General features: G+C 44.2%; 1 protein-coding gene across 2 annotated transcripts in view; it reads left to right on the top strand.

The window, feature by feature from the left end:
* Positions 1-17,549: 17,549 nt before the first annotated feature.
* LOC138260173 (rab9 effector protein with kelch motifs-like) overlaps positions 17,550-18,521 on the top strand; it is a 145,461-nt gene continuing 144,489 nt past the window's right edge. For both annotated transcript variants that reach the window (XM_069208413.1, XM_069208414.1), the window contains exon 1: positions 17,550-17,637. In XM_069208413.1, coding sequence (XP_069064514.1) covers positions 17,576-17,637 — 62 coding nt within the window. In that variant the 5' untranslated portion in view covers positions 17,550-17,575. The remainder of the gene's footprint in view (positions 17,638-18,521) is intronic.

Genomic DNA, 18,521 nt, shown 5'->3' on the forward strand with positions numbered 1-18,521 from the left:
CTAGTTGGCTAGCCGCAGGGATAGAAGGCTCGAATAACCTTAAACCCAGCACCTGAACTCTGCCATCAGTGAGTCCTACTCTGTCATGTGTTGCCACACCAGTCCTAGACCCTTGGAAGTGTGACTGAAGGTGCTTTGATAGAACATCTGTGGATCCAGTACAACTGATGCATCTTCTCTGCTACAGGGTACAATCCCGATCAGAACCAACGCATCGCCTCTGAAGCAAGGGTTCTCTCAGCGCAAGGATTCCACATCAACCTTGCAACCTGTATCGTAACCACCGCTGTGCGAAGCTGGACAGGCTCTTGCATCTCCAGTATCTTGTGTCGACGGCAGCCTTGATGATGCAGGTTCTCGCATTGCAGCTCTTTGGAATCCGGGCCTCACCTCGACTGCACGATGTTTCCTTTACGCTAGACATCGTATCGCAAGACCTTACAGACCGGATCCTCAACTATGCAGAGCCTTGCACTGATGCTCCCCAGCTCCTGGGAACCATCACATCGGCTGTGCAATGCATCCTCAGGGCTGGACCTCTCAACACTCCCCAGCCAGGATGCAAGGTACTCTTTCAGCGGGCCTAACTGGGTCCCTGTAGCTGGCCCTTGCTCCATCCCGGTCAGCCTGATCTTGTGACATTGTCATGGTCTGGAGTGATCAGGTTAGCGCTTTGTGCCGCTATTTTTACTGAAACCTTTAAAATGTAATATCTTTGCATTTACTGATGGGATTTGTTGTTGTTTTGGTCTTGTATTATTTATTAAAAATGACTTGTGTGTTTTTATTTTATTACTGTTTGGAGTCTTGCACAAATACTGTACACAATGTCTTTGAGTTAAACCTGACTGCTCTGTGCCAAGCTTCCCCAGGGTTGGGCACAGGTTAATTTAGGGTTTCCTAGTGACTTCACCCTGACAAGGACTGAGGTTCCTGCTTGAGTAGGGTTCCCCCTCCCCCACCAGTAACCCAATTTCTTACGAGGGGAAGTGATGGGGTGGTACCACCAGCACTGCCACCTTCATCAGGTCCCCAAAGAATAGAAGTAGTGGAATGGTAGGTGCTAAACCCACGCCACACCGTATCCATCAGTTGCTAGACTGCACAGACAGAATCTAAGTGGTGGAACCGCTTGGGCGCTCTCGTATCTGGGTATAGTGTCTTGGGCCCACACTGCTGTAACCTGATTGGCTCTTGTGCTTTACATGCTGCTGTTATGTCGAACTAGGCTGGCTATGGTTCTTTACAATTTGGGGCAGTAGTAGCGTGGTTCTTATGTTCTACATACTGTCACACTACGAAAATTGCTCTGCTTCCACAAATAAAGATTATGATACCAACTTAATTTTTAGTTTCAAGTTTCTTCAAATTTACAGAGCCTTTTAAAACTTTGAATTATCAATTTTTATTTTTTATTTTTAATGTCCACGGACCACAGGTGGAAGAAACACTATTCTAACACATTGTGGCAGAGGGCCTAGTTCTGGTGCTTCCCATACTAGGGCACTGTGAAAATACTTCCGACTATGATGCATCTAAGTCTTACTGGGGAATTGTGAAAACTGTTCTGGGGTTGATGCAGTTAATGCTGGGTGATGTAGAACTGCTCTGGCTTTAATGTTGTACATGCCAGATTATTAAAATAATTCATTGAATCTCTGTCACAAAGCAAGTAAAATCTTTTGTTTTCTAGCTATTTAATAAATTCTGCTATACAGTGTGTTATTTATCCCCATATTTCCCTACTATTTTGGAGGAATAACCAGGAGAGGGTTCGGCTCGTTCACTATGTTCCGTGCGGTTTGGGGCTCACATTAAAATCACGTCTAGCCTGTTTTGTGTTTCCCTTTTTATTGCTGCCTAAATCCACCTAAATATTTGTGGCCTGGAGTGATGATCACTGTCCAGCAGCATTCCTCAAGAAACCTGACAGTTCCAACAGTAAAGAAGACCAAGAAGAATCATCAAGTATTGTTAAATCAGGGTTATAATTGGAAATCTAGACGTGCTGGTACTCACTATCCAGAGTTTGTCTGTTCCTAAGAAGTGCTGGTACTCTCCCACTAAATGTATTGCAGCAGTGCTGGGAATGCTGGTGCTCTCCATTTAAAATTAAAGAAGTGCAGGTACTCAAGTACCTGCCCATTTAAAGCACTGTGTTAAATATAATTATGCAAAGTTGGTAGAGACTTGTCTCTACAAAGTAAACGCCAAAATTGTTATCAAAGGTGATACCACCAAGTTTTACCTCTGGGGTTGGGGACATATCAGGTAACCTTTTAGCTGCACTTTTAAACTAGCCTGCCTGATATGGGGTGATACCCCAAAACTGGTCCTAGGATGCTTGTTTCCAGTCCAAGGAGGACCTGGCCTGGCAGTTCGGACTGGACTGTTCCCATGTGGAGCAGGGTCAAGACTGATTTCCATATGGCTGGGTCCAAACTGGTATAGCATTGGGGGGGGGGGGGGGGGGGTGTAAATTGATGGATTGGGTGTGCCCCGAGCGAGTGCCAGTGGCTGAGATTAATTATGCAGGAAGGAAGGAGGATTGGAAAACATTATTGCAGACTTTCTGAGTTTGCAAGTTGTAGGCAGATGACATAGAGTAGGTAGTATGTGACAGCAAGGTAATATAGATTGACACCAGTAGTGCTGGGCTAAGCATTCAACTTTAGAGTTGAAACGGGTTGTTGGATTACCGCTGTCAAATAATCAGGTTTGAGCAAAGAGCGTACAGCTGAAAAGTTAAAAAAATGGAGAGAGAAAACAGGGACAATTGAAGATAAGGTAAAGAGAGAGGAATACGCCAGTACATCACTGCTGCAGGACCTGGATTTGTTGTACAGAATGTCTCAGTTGTGCTATTGGAGCGCCTAGCTATTTGGATGTAATGCGTGACCTCGTGCCAGAGTTTCTTCCCTTTTATGATTCTGAAATGCGATTGGCTTATATTTGTGGCTGTGTGAGACACCTATGACCTCCAAGAGCATAGAGTTAACATCGTTGCATTTTGCAGTAGCAGGGAACTGTCTTGGAGGCAGTATCAGTCAGTTTGTCGAACAATAGATCGTATTTGTGTTTCAAAATCTCTAGTGGGTCTACGAAAACTACAAAGAATCCATGCAATTTGAATTTTAATATCACAGTTCACCAATTCGTATTGATCTTCCGATTTCTTCCAAGAAAGGCATAACCTTGTTACAATGGAATATCTCATACAACAGGTTGCCTTTAGCTGAGGTCCATTTGAAACTTTTTGACTTCTCCTTTCTGAGTATTTGATGATGTAATCGCCATGAGACCACAGAATGGGGTGCAGGCAGTGTTCTGTGTTTCATGGTCCTGAAAGTTGATGGCAGTTAGTGACTGTGGAGTGGGACCGAAGCAAGTGGATGCCAGTTCCTGGTAAGACAGGTAAGTCTTAGGTGTATTGCATCCTGCGTCATAAGAATAAGTAAGAAGTTTTTTTTTAAACTGTTACAGATGTCTTTTTTACAGGGACCTGCCACGTGTTATCACTCACTCTCTGCCAGATGTCTATGTCAGCCATGACAAATATTGCCACCTCTTGTGTCGCAGCCTGGCAGGAGGTGTCTGGGGACTGCTGTGATGGAGATGAAAGTTTCTCGCAGTGTTAAGGAGGAGCACTCTGGAGAAGACTAGAAGACAATTAGTAAGGACTTAGCAAAAGCTTCCTGCTACGTGCTCTAACTCAACAGGCAGGAGCATGAATTGCAACCCCGGGCTTTAAAAGTGGCTCGTTGCAATGGTGTAAGTGGGTGGCCAAGCTACACACTATAATTTTGCCAGGGTCTTGGACAATTGATGCACAGAGCTGCTACTGTGGGAGGTGATGGTGCTGTGTTGTATGATGTATTTTAGAGTAGACTGTGCATCAGTGTTGTTCCTATCTTTGTGTTGGTGTTATATTCTGGGGTGTTCGTCTGTGTTGATGTTCTCAATTTCTATGTTCTTCGTGAGGGTGAATGTGTTTTTTTTTTCCTCTTAGTGTCACTTGTCCTGTCTAGGTGTCGATGGATAAGAGGATGTAGCCGCCTGTGATTTTAGGTAGTATGGTGTGAGAGGGTGTATATATTTATTTTATAAAATCCACCCATTACACGGGATTGCAAACTCTCAATTGATGTCAAATGTATGGTTTCCACTTCTGACAATAACTACTGATGCTGAGGGTTCATGTTCGTTCTATTTCCCCCCCCTTGCAAATGCTAACAACTTGAAAGTATTAAATGTTGTCTCCCAGATGACATCCGCCCAATTATGGTTCTCAAATCCGTTGCACCAACTGTTAGAGGCCGAGCTACTGATATTTTCAGCAGTTCCCTGCCCTTTGTTTCGGTGCCTGACCAAGGGAGCGCTGGACAACTTATTCTCTTCTCAAGAAAGACTACTTGGATGGTTTACTGTTTGATAACTGTCTCATATATCCCCATCACAAATGCCTCCCACTATCCTAAACAGTTATTAAAGCAATCCCCACAGTGCCCATCCAGCCATCCCCTTTATCACCCAGGGTGATCAGAGCAATTTGCTGTTTTTCCGTCTTATCCCCTGCCCACTAACCCTGAGATGTGCCCCACACACCTCCTTGATCATGAAGAGAAGCAATCGTATAAAACATCTCGGTCCCCGCCTTCAAAGTTCCCACATGGAGAGTGGTTCAGCAAGACAGCTGTATACAATACACTCGACCAATATCACCCAACAAAACAACTCTCACTCTAGAACTCCTAACGTGCACACATCGTCTGTGTGCACCTTGAGCGAGAATAACCCTCCCTCTAACCCACCACCATCCCAAATCATCCAAACAACCAACCCTGCCCCAGTTCACCTTAGCGCCCATTTCAGAGGAAATGCCCATCACCTACCAAATCTAATTCTCTTCATCAAAACTGGATAATTTGAAATACTTTAACCATGAACCAAATACCCTGGCCTGAGAGCTTACCACACACCCCAGTCAGTAAGACCAACTTATCAGCACCCGTCCTGCACCACCAACTCTGCCTAACCCCTCCTTGTGGTCTGCATTATATGCAATCTATTGTCCTATAACCTTCATGACACTCGATCCATCTCCCAGATGTACTCACCTCCATCCACCGATCACACCTCAGACTGCTCTTTACCTCCAAGATCACAAAGGATCACAAAGTCCCATCCACTCAATTGCTTTCACCTCACATTGCACCTTCTAATAAACTATAATCTGTATGCTTCTAAACACAGGCCCCATGTCCAAACAGTGCATTGATGCCTATGATATTCTACTCCGAGGAACTATTTATCTTGTAATTGTAAGAGAAACATCTTCCTAAGGAATGTGTTCCAATCATACATGATGTTATACCTGACAAATATAACCTAGTATACCAGAAAAGAACGAAACATAGGAAGAGATATTGCAGTGGCACCAGAAAGACATAACGCCTCTAACAGCAAATCGAATCTCACCAGACAGCAAATTCCTTTCCTTACACATTTCAGCCACACACAATACCACCCTTTCTTACCTTTAAAGATATAAGACATTCTCCCTATAATTGTAAATTCTCTGAATCCCTCATTTATTCACGTGAAGTCATAGTTCTTACCCACTAAAGAATAACCGTCTTAGGAGCCTCCAGCATAAGGTCGGACCTCCCTCACACTCAGCTCATTTTAATTTCCAGCCTAGAATATCTAGGTATGAAGTGACTAGGTAAAGGCTCAACTTCCCGAGCAGGAAATACATTGGACACTATCTTCAGCTCTTGTGCCTCTCATGCTACTACCTTGAGGCAACCTCCCGCATTCCTTTTACAATGTATATCCCTTGACTCATCACACAGCCAACCAAATCTGGAAAATGCTACATGGATGAATTTGGAAAAACAGACATTTCTGATCTCACCGATACTCTCACCTGTCCCTTCCCTTCACACCCCATTGCGATTTCCCATCTCCTAACCTTGATTCAATCTGTCACTGGCTAATTGATTGCCATCAACACTATAGCAACAAAAACGACTTGAAAGTAAATGGTATTCCTTGTACTCCTCAGAAGACAGACTAGCATTCCATCAACAAGTGATACACTAAAGGGTACCCACTTGTACTGCAAAAAGACACACTACACAAACGGCCTCTGCTAACACCCTGCAAAAAAAAAAAAAAAGCTCTTTAATGTCACCTCTGATTTCAGCAAAGGAAACGCTCTGATCAACAGTGCTGTCCCTTCCCAGGAGCTCTGTTACATACTGGCCATGCACTTCCTGAACAAAATTCAAGAAATACATTGATATATTCCTAAGATCACTTCAGCAATCCACCAGTAAAATAAGCAATCTCCCTTCTATCCTACCACAGACCAACAGAACCTCAAATACTTGCTTCCCTTCTATCGCATGTCTCTTCCTACTGTGCATAAACCTGTAAGATCTAGTAGACCAGCAGGCTATCCAGTGGATCACCAGCTTTTCTCTAAGACCTGATAGCACTGCCATGTGTTGCAGAGACTTTCCTGTTTCTCTTCCAACTTCTCCTCATAACAAGGAAAGGGCACCTGGATCAATTCAAACAAGCTCAAGTCAGACCAAGTGTCAAAAAACATTCCTGCGACCAATTAGCTTCTTGCAACTGCAGCCTTACCTCCAGTATTCCCTTCATGGCAAAAGTACAAGAGCAGCAGATCTTCGAACAAAACCTCTTACAACTCGATTCTCACTTCCTCCTTGACCTAGCACAAGTAGGATCAGATATATGAGAGAAATAGAACCAGAACTGGTCTATTAAGGGTGCTTTAAGAACCATAATAGGCATTGAACTCAGGGAGCCTCATCTTCATGGACCACTCCACAGCATTTGACACAGTGAACCATCAGATTCTGCTCAACAGATTAAGCAAACGGGGATCTTGGACTCTGTTCTAGCCTGGGTCACATCTTTTCTAAGCAGCAGAACTCAAAACATACTCATGGCCCCTGACCCCTTTAAGATCATCCCAATGACTTGGTGTCCACCAAAGGTAGACCTTTCACCACCACTTTTTAGTGTGTACAGGACACTGTTAATCAAACTCCGCATCATTTCTGTTTGACTTGCTGTGCTGGTGAAACACTGATCATCTTCAAAGTAACAAAGCCACCAGAAGTAATCACCAACAGTCCTAAACTGCTTGCAATTGTGATCTATCATGGTTTGATCAAAGTGGGGATGACTTTGCCTCTTAACTTTGGCCCACCTCCCCCTTCAGCCCAGTGAAAACCTTGGGTTTCTTATTGAGTCAAAACACTCCCTAGAGACTCATGACAATAAAGTAGTAAAAATATATCTCTCATCTCCACACTCTCTATCGCATATTCCCATATCTGGCATACCCTCAAAGACTTCGTCTGTAATCTCACTCACACTCTCCCAAGATACCTCACAGAAAGAATCCAAAAGCTGCAAAATGCTTGTGCCAGGCACCTTCTTCACCTCATGCTCAGAGAACACATCTCCATCACTCTAAAAACTTTTCATTGAGTCCCTATCGCACAGTCATATTCAAGATTCGCTGTTTCATTCACAGAGCCTACTATGACCAATAACCTAAATTCTTCCAGTTCAAACTCCACTAATGGAAACAATTATACACTATCAAATCCAGCATTGCTCAGCTCATTAAAAAGCATTTAAAAAAAGAATGAAGGGACGCTCATTCTTCCCAGTCTTTGCTGCTGCCATATGGACACTTCTCACTATTATGTTAAAACCTAAATCACCTCCTCTTCAGAGAGACTCTAAAAACCTGGCTGTTTGAAACTATATAGAATACCTTCACACCACTCATTCAATTTAATCAAACACATGGCCCACACAAAATGTCAGTCATCTCAGCCCCCACTAACTCTTTCTTCCCAATTCCTCTTTTTAAAAGAAAAAATATAATATCCCCTTCTCCCCTGACACTCCACATAAACATTTAATACAAGCAACTACAGAACAGTACACATCTGAACACAAACCTACAAACGCTAATAACATGTTCCCTTTTCTACCTCTGAACCAACCTTCCTAAATGAAAATACACACAAGTCTGACATGCTTCTGACCACAGTAACATATCCTCCTTTTGCCTTTTCTCAACCATCTTATTATAGCATCTTCCAATTTTGATCTGCCCCATCTGTCTAGTTTTTAGCTACACACTCTATGCTGACCACCAAACACAAAGATACAATCTACAACATATACCTGTGTGCTAGAGACGCCATACATCTGTAGCACTTCCCTAGATATCCCAATCCCAGTATCATCCACATACTTTCAACACAATCCTAACTGTTGGAGGTATTGGCTAGGACTGGTGGCAGGGGAGACAAAGTAGGCAGAATACTGGCTTTAGAGCTGCCCAAGATCACACACAGAGTTGGAGGAGAGAGGGGATCCAAAAGGGAAGCTCTATTCAAGGGAATAACAGAGTTAAAGCTCAGAAAGTACAGGCTTTAAAGAGGCAATGTGGTATTCAGGCTAATACCCCGGAGGACTGCGCAAGATATATATATTCTCTCTCTTTATTACTCTCTCTCAGGGTAAAGCATGCAGGAGCTCCACACAGTGGGACTGAAGCTCAGTAAGTTCCTCGCCCACATTTGCTGTAACAGATTCTGACTGCTAATATCCATATATTGGACATACAAGCAAAGGTAAGGTCCGTGGAGCTGATACCTATGATAATGTTATAAAAGTAACTCGAAGACAATACTCAAAGTGGACAAGAAACACCACCTAGGTTGTCAGCTGAGCTCACGGATCCTGGCAGTCAAACAGGGACACGGAAGGTGGTAAAAGCTATGGTGTAGGACTAAATACACAACCACCATAGACAAGGAGCTAGCAAGGAGGAGTGCTTAACAGGAAAGAAGAGAAAACTAAGGGCACACTTGGCAGAAAGCAAGTAACAAACATACAATGAAACTAGAAGCAAGACAGCAAACTAGGAATTGGAACAAGGAAATGGGAAGAAAGGCAAGGGCTGGAAATAGGTAAATATAGAAGGAGAAGCTTCAAGGAAGCACAAGAAGTCCTGGTATCAAGGAAACAAGTAACACTGTAGGCAGAAATAGATCAAGGAATAGCTTAGGCTCGGGAGTCAAGGTAGCACTGCAGGGAGTACTCTTTCGGGAACAAGGATTTGCTATGGCTCAGGAGTCAAGGTAGTACTGCAGACAATGCAGTTTGAGAAGAAGGATTTGCTATGGCTCAAAAGTCAAGGTAGTACTGCAGGCAGTGCTAGTAAAAGCCACAAGGAATGTCTAAAGCTTAGGAACAAGGAATAACTATGGCTCAGAAAAATAATAATAGCAAAAGCTCCAGAAACAAGGCCCTGTCTCCCTGGAACACAACTATAATGACCAACTCTGGATTGCAGGGAGCTGGAGCTTGAAAGAGCTCACAGTAATCACATGCATTAGGCGCGAGCAGGCTAGCAGCTGCAAGCCACAGGTGTGCGGAATTCCTTCACCTATTCTTGGCCTGCAGGGGTGGAGATGAAGCAGTGAGCAGGGGATAATAGGTATTGGAGTTCCAAGCTTGAGCAGACTGACTTCCACAAAACCAGTCATGGATTAGGAATGGCTGGGCATTTCCAAGTAGCGTCCAAATGGCTGGAAGTTAGGATATGCATGCAAGGGAATGTCCGGAAGCTTACTAGAGAATTGGGAAGTCCACAATTCGGCCCACTGATGGTGGGCACAAGAGCAAATTGTGACAAACTCCCTCTATGTCTCGATATACAGAACACTATGTCTCATACAACAATTTACTGTTTTCTTCACCACAAACCAATAAATGGCACTGTCACACTCGACTACCAATAGGGAACCCTCCACGCAGGTAGGACAGGTGCAATTTTGAAGTGAAGTGGGATCCTTTAAATGCACATATCTTGGTTTAACTCCTGGACAACTGACCATTCTTTCCTTACACTGTTCACCCATCCTATGAATTACCCCTAGAAATGCTGGAACCCCCATTGCAGAAAACATATTGGTCCCGAATATCGAAGAAATTTAAGCAGGGTTTATGGTGCCTTGCATTGGGAATTTCAGACAAGAAGAAATGCCAACGCTGACTCATCAGTAAGTTCCTTTTAAATGGGGGAGTGAAAACTAAATTGACGTCCCCACTATTTTACTAAACTATATCTATAAAAATGTATCAATTATTTTTCACAAAAATGTCAAACACAAAAGGCGAACAGTGAATGAACATTTAAAAATAAAAAAAAATGAAAATCATTTGCACCACCATAAACATATTTCACAATCATATATTAAAAAACATCACACATATACAATAACACACATTGATAAAAACTTAGTATCCAGGTTCTGAACAAGTTATCAAATAGAGGAAAAGAAAAAGAGCCCCATATATTTCAAATTCATTTACAGATCTTGATTGTAGAGCCAAGTCCAAAGGCACAACAATCTGAACAATACATGTGGCATATAACAAGGGGACTGTGTTCCAGAGCATCAATTCTAATTCTCCCTGTTAGTCCAATTAAACTCCACTTGTGTTCTTTGGGTGCTCCGTTATAGATGACTCATTTCGAACCCACACATCTTAATTTTCTCTTCAGGACTCGGAACTCTCCGGATACACTCCTAATCACAAAGAGCTGGAGACTACAACCAGTCCAGCGCCAAACCCTAATACAAGGGAGGAACCTTCTTTCTTCGCAATGGATTCTATGGCGTGCCGCCAGCCAATTTTTAAAATCACATTCATTCAAAAAACAGCCACCTTCAAAGTATCTTCAAACTCCCCATAAACAATTTGATGATGGATATAACCGGACTAGTCGCCTCACAGTACAAAAAAGCATTGGGAATGTGGCATTCGCATTAAAAATAAATAGGAAACTCGGGGAATCAAGGACAGGTGTTAGGACACAACCACACAAGTGTATCACCCATCAGTCAGGGCGTCATGGGATAGCCCACAATTAGCGCATTGGGCACAAGTCAACAAGAGTAGATGCTAATCCTTTACTGAGATATTACCTTCCCACACCAGGTCACCCAGTAGATATACCACCTTATGGCTACCCACTCTAGCTACATTCAGGTATTAAAGGGATCCAACACTCACCAGCCACAAGAGGGCCATCTGAACAAAACTTCTGAGAGGCAGCCATTGGCTGACACAGGTCTGGTGGGGGCTAGAAGCCCGAACCTCACTGGAAACCAGGGGGTAGAGATGAGCCGCCATTCACTCACACAGGTTAGGTTGGCAGGTTGAGAGCCTACAATAAGGGCAACATGCACCCTTCTCTCCAAGGCGCACACACCCCAAAAGGGACTCAGGGATAATGTACTGGCTTTAGGGCAGTGTGACTGGTGCGTCCACACTAAGCTGACCTGGGGAGAGGAACTGGGGTGCTGTGTTTAGCAGTCATGATTTTAAAAAAACACCTGCTGCAGAGTTCCTTGTGCATCCAGCAGTAACAAAAATGTCAAGATAGCTCTTGTGATTAATGTTCCTGCTAGAGAGCGAGTTCAGATTTTTGACTAGTGGCAGTTTTGACTCACCATAAAGTAGCACAAAAGGTCAATATGCCTGCTGCAAAGACCACCTATGGGCAGATCACAGATCTGTATTTTATGTGGATAGCTGAGTGGATTACTGCTTTTGTCACAGAGATTCTTTTATTACTACATCTCATAAGCTACAACCCTTAAATAGAACTGTGACTGTTGCGAACTGTCATCAAAGACCTGCTGCAAACTGCATAAAATAGGTTAGGACTCTGTTTTTCCCCCCGCAGTTTCTTTTGTCTATTCCTAATGCTGCTTAAAAGGGGTTGTTTAGGTAGAAATACATTCTTACTAACAAAGCCAGCCTTTACCAGTGCTTTAAAACAAATGAAATGTATGTGGGATAGGGGCTATGGAGAAATGAGCAGCACTTTTGTCCAGTGGCAGTGAGGGAATCTGAGGAGGAGGTCATGGGGGCGATGGGGCACCAAAAGTTATTGTTGCACTGGGCGCCACCAGTGCTAGAACCGGCCCTGCACCCAAGTAAGAAAGCTCCACTGGATGAATCACAAATGCAGACCATAGATTGTATCAGCCCCAAGAGACCAGGTAATTGGTGAATGCTCCACTATATAAATAACTAATTACATGGGCTAATTTAACGTAACATAAGACAATATATGAAGGTATCAGTTAGACTTGTGGCCTATTTATGCTGTCACTGGACTTGAGATACCTTTTCTTTGTTCCAGCATCTTTGTGAATTGTCATCATACCAGTGGAGAATGCATTGCTTAAGGCAAAAATGTCATTGTGATGACTATAGGGCACTGTTTATCTTTGCAATGTAACAAGGAAGTGTGTTCTACTGGCAGGGTAACTAACTTGATTCAAGTCATTGTGGCACTGTGAGAAAATGACTCTTTTGTCATGGTTAGCCCCCAATTTTTGCCTGGTATTTGATATGGTCTCAAAGTTTTTAGTGCCCAGGGCCCCTGCTAACCCAGTCCCCTGGGCCAGATATCTTTCCCTAAAACTATTGTGATGCATTGGCACAACTGGAACAGATTTAGCTGCCAATATAAGTCCCCTAGTAAATGGTACTTAGGTACCCATGGCATGGAGTACTAAGGGTAGGCCCCTGAGGGCAGCAGCACAGATTGTGCCACCCTCTAGGGCCATGCACCCAGAAGCAACCAGCACTGCCATTGCAGGCCGAGTGTTCTGATGCAATCCCAAAATAAAAACTCAACATGGCACATAGCCTGTGTGCCCTGTCCACTACACACTACATGCAATAAGGTAAGTCACCCCTCTGGCAAACCCCCCAGCCCTAAGGCAGGGTGCTCTGTACTGTATGTGTGGGCATAGATGCATGAGCCATATGCCCCTACTGTGTCCTTGCCAAACCTGGGACATAGTAAGTGAACACAGTAGCCATTTTAATACATGTGTTGGACACTGATCAGTACGAGTTTCACAGCTGCATGGTGGCCACTCTGAACCCTAGGTTGTTTGGTATCAAACAACTCAGAATGATAAATCCAAACTGGTACCAGTATTAGATTTATTAACAAATGTACCCAGGTGTCACCTTAGAGGTGCCCCCTGCAAAAGCTAACTCTCGTGGCGTGGTTGCTGGCTATTCACAACCAGCCTGCCACCATCAGACAAGATTCTGGAACCCTGGGGTGAGAGATCCTGCATTCTGGGTCCCAGAACAAAGCCCTTCCTGGGTAGCGGTGCAAACACCTCCTCCCTCAGGAATGTGCACTGCCCTGCTAGCGAGCTTCAAAGGGCTTTACCGCCCTTGAAACTCGACCCCCAAGCCTGCTGGTAGCAGCAGATGGCCACCCCTGTTGCAAACCCCCACTTTTGGCAGGAGCAATGGCAGGAAACAACACAAAGGACAGGAGGAGTAGTCAGCCCCAGCTTGCACCATCCCTAAGGTGTTGAATGCGAGGTGACCGCTCCATTTTTCCTCCATCTTGCATGGAAGGAAAATAGCCAATCGGGTATAGGGATGTGACCTGTGACCACAGGAAGTGGTCACTTAGTGGGTGTAACAACCCTAAGGTAGATGGCTCATTGGTCACTACTAGGTAATCCCCTAAATGCCCACTAAATATAGTATTTAGCGGGCAGCCTTGACCAGATAATCAGATTCAAAGAACCAAAGAAGACAAGCAACAAAGTGTAGTGAATCCTAGTTCGTTTTAATGGGATAACAGGAGTTAGCTTAGCCTCCGGCTTGTAGACTCGTGCCCCCGTCACCTAGTGACTTTTAACCTACTTAGCTTGCTCTGTCTTAGCCCATTTCATAATTTATTTCTTCTAAGATGGCTGCCTTGTTTATAGTTAGGCCACTTGTTATGGGTAACATTATCAGTGTCACCGCGCCAAGGTGTCAAGATCAAGCACCAAAGACAAACAAACAGTAGGTGTTCACACTTAGGGATTTTCCCTCTCTATACTTTCGAGGGATTGTTGATATTAATTGCCGTCCCAAGCATGTCTGTTATCTATTGTTTAGGAACACACCTACGTCAGGGGACCTTGTAGATCTGTATAAATACATCACACTTTAGACAGATAATCAGAGGGATTCCGACCAGAGGGCACCGCCACCATCGCTGATACCGATGCTGCAGTCGTCTTGACGCTGACCCAGTCTTCGTGTCCCCGCGGAGTCTGAGATAGAGACCTCATTCCAAGGTAACGAGGGTTGGGGGCTCCTCTCATGGACATGGCATTGGCAGATTAGGTTTAACAAACCAAGCTCTCCTTTAGGTAGGTGGTTAGGCCTTTTCACATTAGGGTATTAGGGCATAATACATCTCATATCTTTTTTATATATTGCAAGATGGTGGGGGTCTTTGTAATAATGACTCTCGTCTTCACAATACTATTTCTTGCTTTATTCATTATCCTAATCATTGTAGCCCATGCAACTTAACGCAAATTGCAGTTATGTTAAATAAAAACTATTGTAACTTTACTGCATCTGTGTCATTGCCTGTGTTTGTATGAGACATAATATATCTGTGTCAAAAGGGTAATCTTCGTTTAACCACGACACTCCCTGAGATATCTTATTTTCGAGTCCATGCGTAAACGGCTGCCATAAATTACCTTTTCCTATTGTGTTTCTGGTGAGGTGCTGCTAGTGAGCCGGTAAGGTTGGGACAACAGTTGCGACTTGTTGTAGGAAAGACGTTGTCGCCTACAAACAAAAGTACTGTCATCCCTAAACCAGCAGTCTTGCTCAGAACAAGAGTCCAAACTAAGACAAAAGAAGGCCCAAGACTTGAGACCTGAAGTCCTGCCGCACAAAGAAAAAGCACCAAACCCTGCCTGCTGCACCCAGGACTCTACAATCACCACTGAGGGGTTGCTTGGACACTGGACGGACTCTACAAACCCCTAGAAGACCTCCACTCATTCGAAAAGCGCTGAAGATCTTCCTCTAGAGTGAAAGCATCACTCTGTTGCAACCAAAAAACAAAGACCCAGTGAAGGCCATTTTACTGACCGGTTGCTGACCAAGGAACTGGACACCACAGCCAGACCAAACTCCACCCGATGTACTGTGAGGACAAACCCCACAATTGTGTCAAGTGTGGTGGCACTGCAATCTCCAGTGGCTGAACCGTGCAATAGTCCCAGGTAGTGGTCACCTGATGTCAGACATCCAGAAGGACAGTCCATTCCAGACTGCAAAAAGACCAGGAGGAAGCCCCAGTCGAGGGACTTCAGAAACCACCAGGACCTCCCATCAGAGTGCCCCTGCTGACCTGCGAGCAACCCTCAAATTGACCTACCTCCTGCTTTCAAGGGCACCTTTGCGCACAGCTCCTGGCTCACCGATATGCCTTTCACCCGGTGGCCCTGTGACCTGCACCAAATATCCAGCTGTGCCCTAAGGGTCCCCCACCCCTTGCGACCTTGACACTCCAAGTGGTCTTACCTTTAAGTTCACCTGTGCAACGCTTTACTAAGTGGTCCCCTGCAGTGGCCTGGCACCAGCTTCAATGACTTTGGGCAGCTGCTCCTACCAAAACCGGAAACCGCCCTATCTTCTCCAGCTGGTCCATAGTGCCCACCAACGACCTCGACACACCTGCAAAAGGAGACATTGGTAAACGCATTGTCTGATTTTATATGCATTTTTAAAGTATTTCTCCATTGATTCCTATGGTACGTAATTATGCACAAAAAGACTATTTTTGCTGAACTTTCTAAATTCATAACTTAAAAAGTACTTACACCCGATTTTGATGATCTTGGTCTTAGAATTTTATAAAAATCTGAAGTATTATTGTAAATTGGCTTTAAGTTATTCTTTTGAGTGTGTGTCTTGTTTTATTGATACTGTGAGTACAACAAATGCTGTGCACTTCTCCAAGATTAGCCTAACTGCTCGACCAACCTACCATAAAAATTAGAGCATTAGGTGGTCTAGTTTGTTCCTCTGTAAACCAACCTGTGGCTGTCCGGAACCTCTGCACAGTGTGCCTGGTTTTGCACATTATATAGAGGGCCAGCCTCCTACAGGCACATTGCCAGCCACTGTCAATGTTAGCTCATCCAGGCCTTCACTTCTAGTATTAGCATAAAAGTATGAGCCCGAAAATACAACACAGGACTTGATGATCTACATTTTGGGCTGATTTTGTCCCGGCACCTAATCAGGTCTATTTAGTCCACTAAACTGGATTACTTTATTTAGGGCCACCATATCGCTACATTGTATGCTGCAAGATCCAGCGTTTACAATCCTGGTTTATCATTTTACCAATTCAGTGCATTCTGGGAGTTGTAGTCTGTGTTTGCCATACTAGTACCAAATAGTCAAGCGCACCTGATTGCCATGATTAATTCAAGGAACGCCCAGGCCTGGTAACCTGGTGCACTGCTGACACGGTGCGACATGGCAACGAAAAGATTTTACGCGATTTTCTAGCAGACTATTACAAGCATTGTTTACTGTCACTGCAAAGTATGTGGAATGAGTTTCAGTGGCAATGTGCGTTAACAGCCCAAACTGTCCGAACATTATTCACTTATCCTGGCCAATTTGAGACCCACCTCATTTGTGGGCCTGTCCTAACCTATCAGGAAGGTGCAATGACCTCTCGTGGGCTTGTGGTCCACTTAAGGTATTGGGAATACATCTTCACAGAAATATCAAATATCCTGGCGTGACGAGGGTGACTTTCAGCCATTGTTTTGTTTGTTTGTTTATGAGTCCATAGCTTGCCTGGGTTGTAGGCCCAGCCTTTTAACGGGAATAGCGAAACTACAGAATAAACAATACTGGAGGAAGGAGAATTTTATTGCAAGGAGCCATTTCGAGGTTTTGTAGTAACTGGTGGGTTCTGACCTTATTGATTACATTTCGGAGACGTGATACGGCTCGATTTGGTGAGATGGGAGAGCAATGATATCTGTTCGGAGAGATTTAGTATCATGTGAATGTACCCATTAGACATAAGGTAAAGCTCCCAGGATCCGAAATCCACGTGTGAGTAGCTCACCTAATCCAGGTTTTTGCTTTGCATTATGAGACTGCAGACCTGTTAGTACATAATCAAATAGGCATTACACATCCCAGAATGCAAAGCTAAACTCTGCACTGAGTGAACTATTCACGCACGGAGCAAGAAAACTTCAGTACTTCATTAAGGACATTTACCTCCATTAACATCAAGTTCGAACTAGTAAGGATCCTTTTTACCTGACTTGTTTTTCAACCAACGTCACTGTGCCGCCTTTGATATGTAGTTCCACTTTTCCCATCCCAAACAGATCCTAAATTCTTAGTGCTGAAGCTTGAAAAGTCATAACTGACCAAAAATCACCCACATTAGATGCTACAGGTTGACAGCTGTGGTGCTGAAGGTATTGGGGTTAGAAAGTACATGATATTATTTCCTGTGATGTCATCAGGGTCGAAGGTTGTCAGATATTACTTCCTGTGAGGTAACGGGATATGCTAATTACTGCGTCCACCTGCAACATTTGAAAAACTTGATATCAGTGCCATGTCCCGGCTGGAGTTCTTCACGCTCTGGTCAGTGGAGGAGCCGCCCCGGCAGCTGCTAAGGTTAGTAGTGAGAGACGAGCACAGACCAGCCCAGGCGTTATGAGACGATAGAGAAAGTGGTAGAGAGAGATAAACATCTCCTGGTGTAATGATCTCTCCCGCCGCCCCCTATTTCCTGGTTCAATGGTACGCTCAATCTCTTGATTTAATGGCGCCCTCTAAAGCACTGGTCTCTTTTTGTTACGTGTCTCTTCAGATCTCCCGCCGGGTAGTGTTACAACTCAATCTCCTGAAGTAAGGATGCTCGCATCTCCTGCTGCAAATGATGTCTCAACTCTATCCACCGGAGCAGTGATGCTTCTCGTTTCCTGGCATAACATGGATCATTCAGTCTTCTGCTTTAAGGCCGTCGCCCCTCTCCATCGTTTTAATAATGGCTGCCTCGTGCCCCTCCCCATTTCCCCGGCATGGTGAGCCCATCACGCTTAATGCTTCTACTGTTAGCACTCTCCCCTGGGCTAAGAGTGCCCCACCCTCCTGCCGTCGTAGTGACCTATTCAGAGGCATGTCACAGTGAGCAGGGACCCCTGATTGAGCCAGCTCCGTTTTGCAGTCTTGTGTTGATGACCTTGAATAATTCTTACTATTGTTTTATGTACTGTTCTCCTTTAATTTATTGTTAATGTGGGTGATATGAGGGATTCTATTACAGACCTTTTTGTTTTATGCAACATTCTTAAAAAAAGTTCCCCTTAAATCAAAAAGGGACGTCATGTGCGAAATTGCAAGGGGTGATGACGATTATTTGCACGGATTTTGGTGTCTTGCTGCTGTTTTTTTACAATATTGAAAACACAGTCACTTTCCCCGAATATTAGATGTAAGCACGTGTAGAATTTGGGCCAGTGCGCCTGCACTGTAAGTGACCTGGCCAAAAGGGGCGA

This window comes from Pleurodeles waltl, chromosome 9 (genome assembly GCF_031143425.1).
Source record: "Pleurodeles waltl isolate 20211129_DDA chromosome 9, aPleWal1.hap1.20221129, whole genome shotgun sequence".
Taxonomy (NCBI): domain Eukaryota; kingdom Metazoa; phylum Chordata; class Amphibia; order Caudata; family Salamandridae; genus Pleurodeles; species Pleurodeles waltl.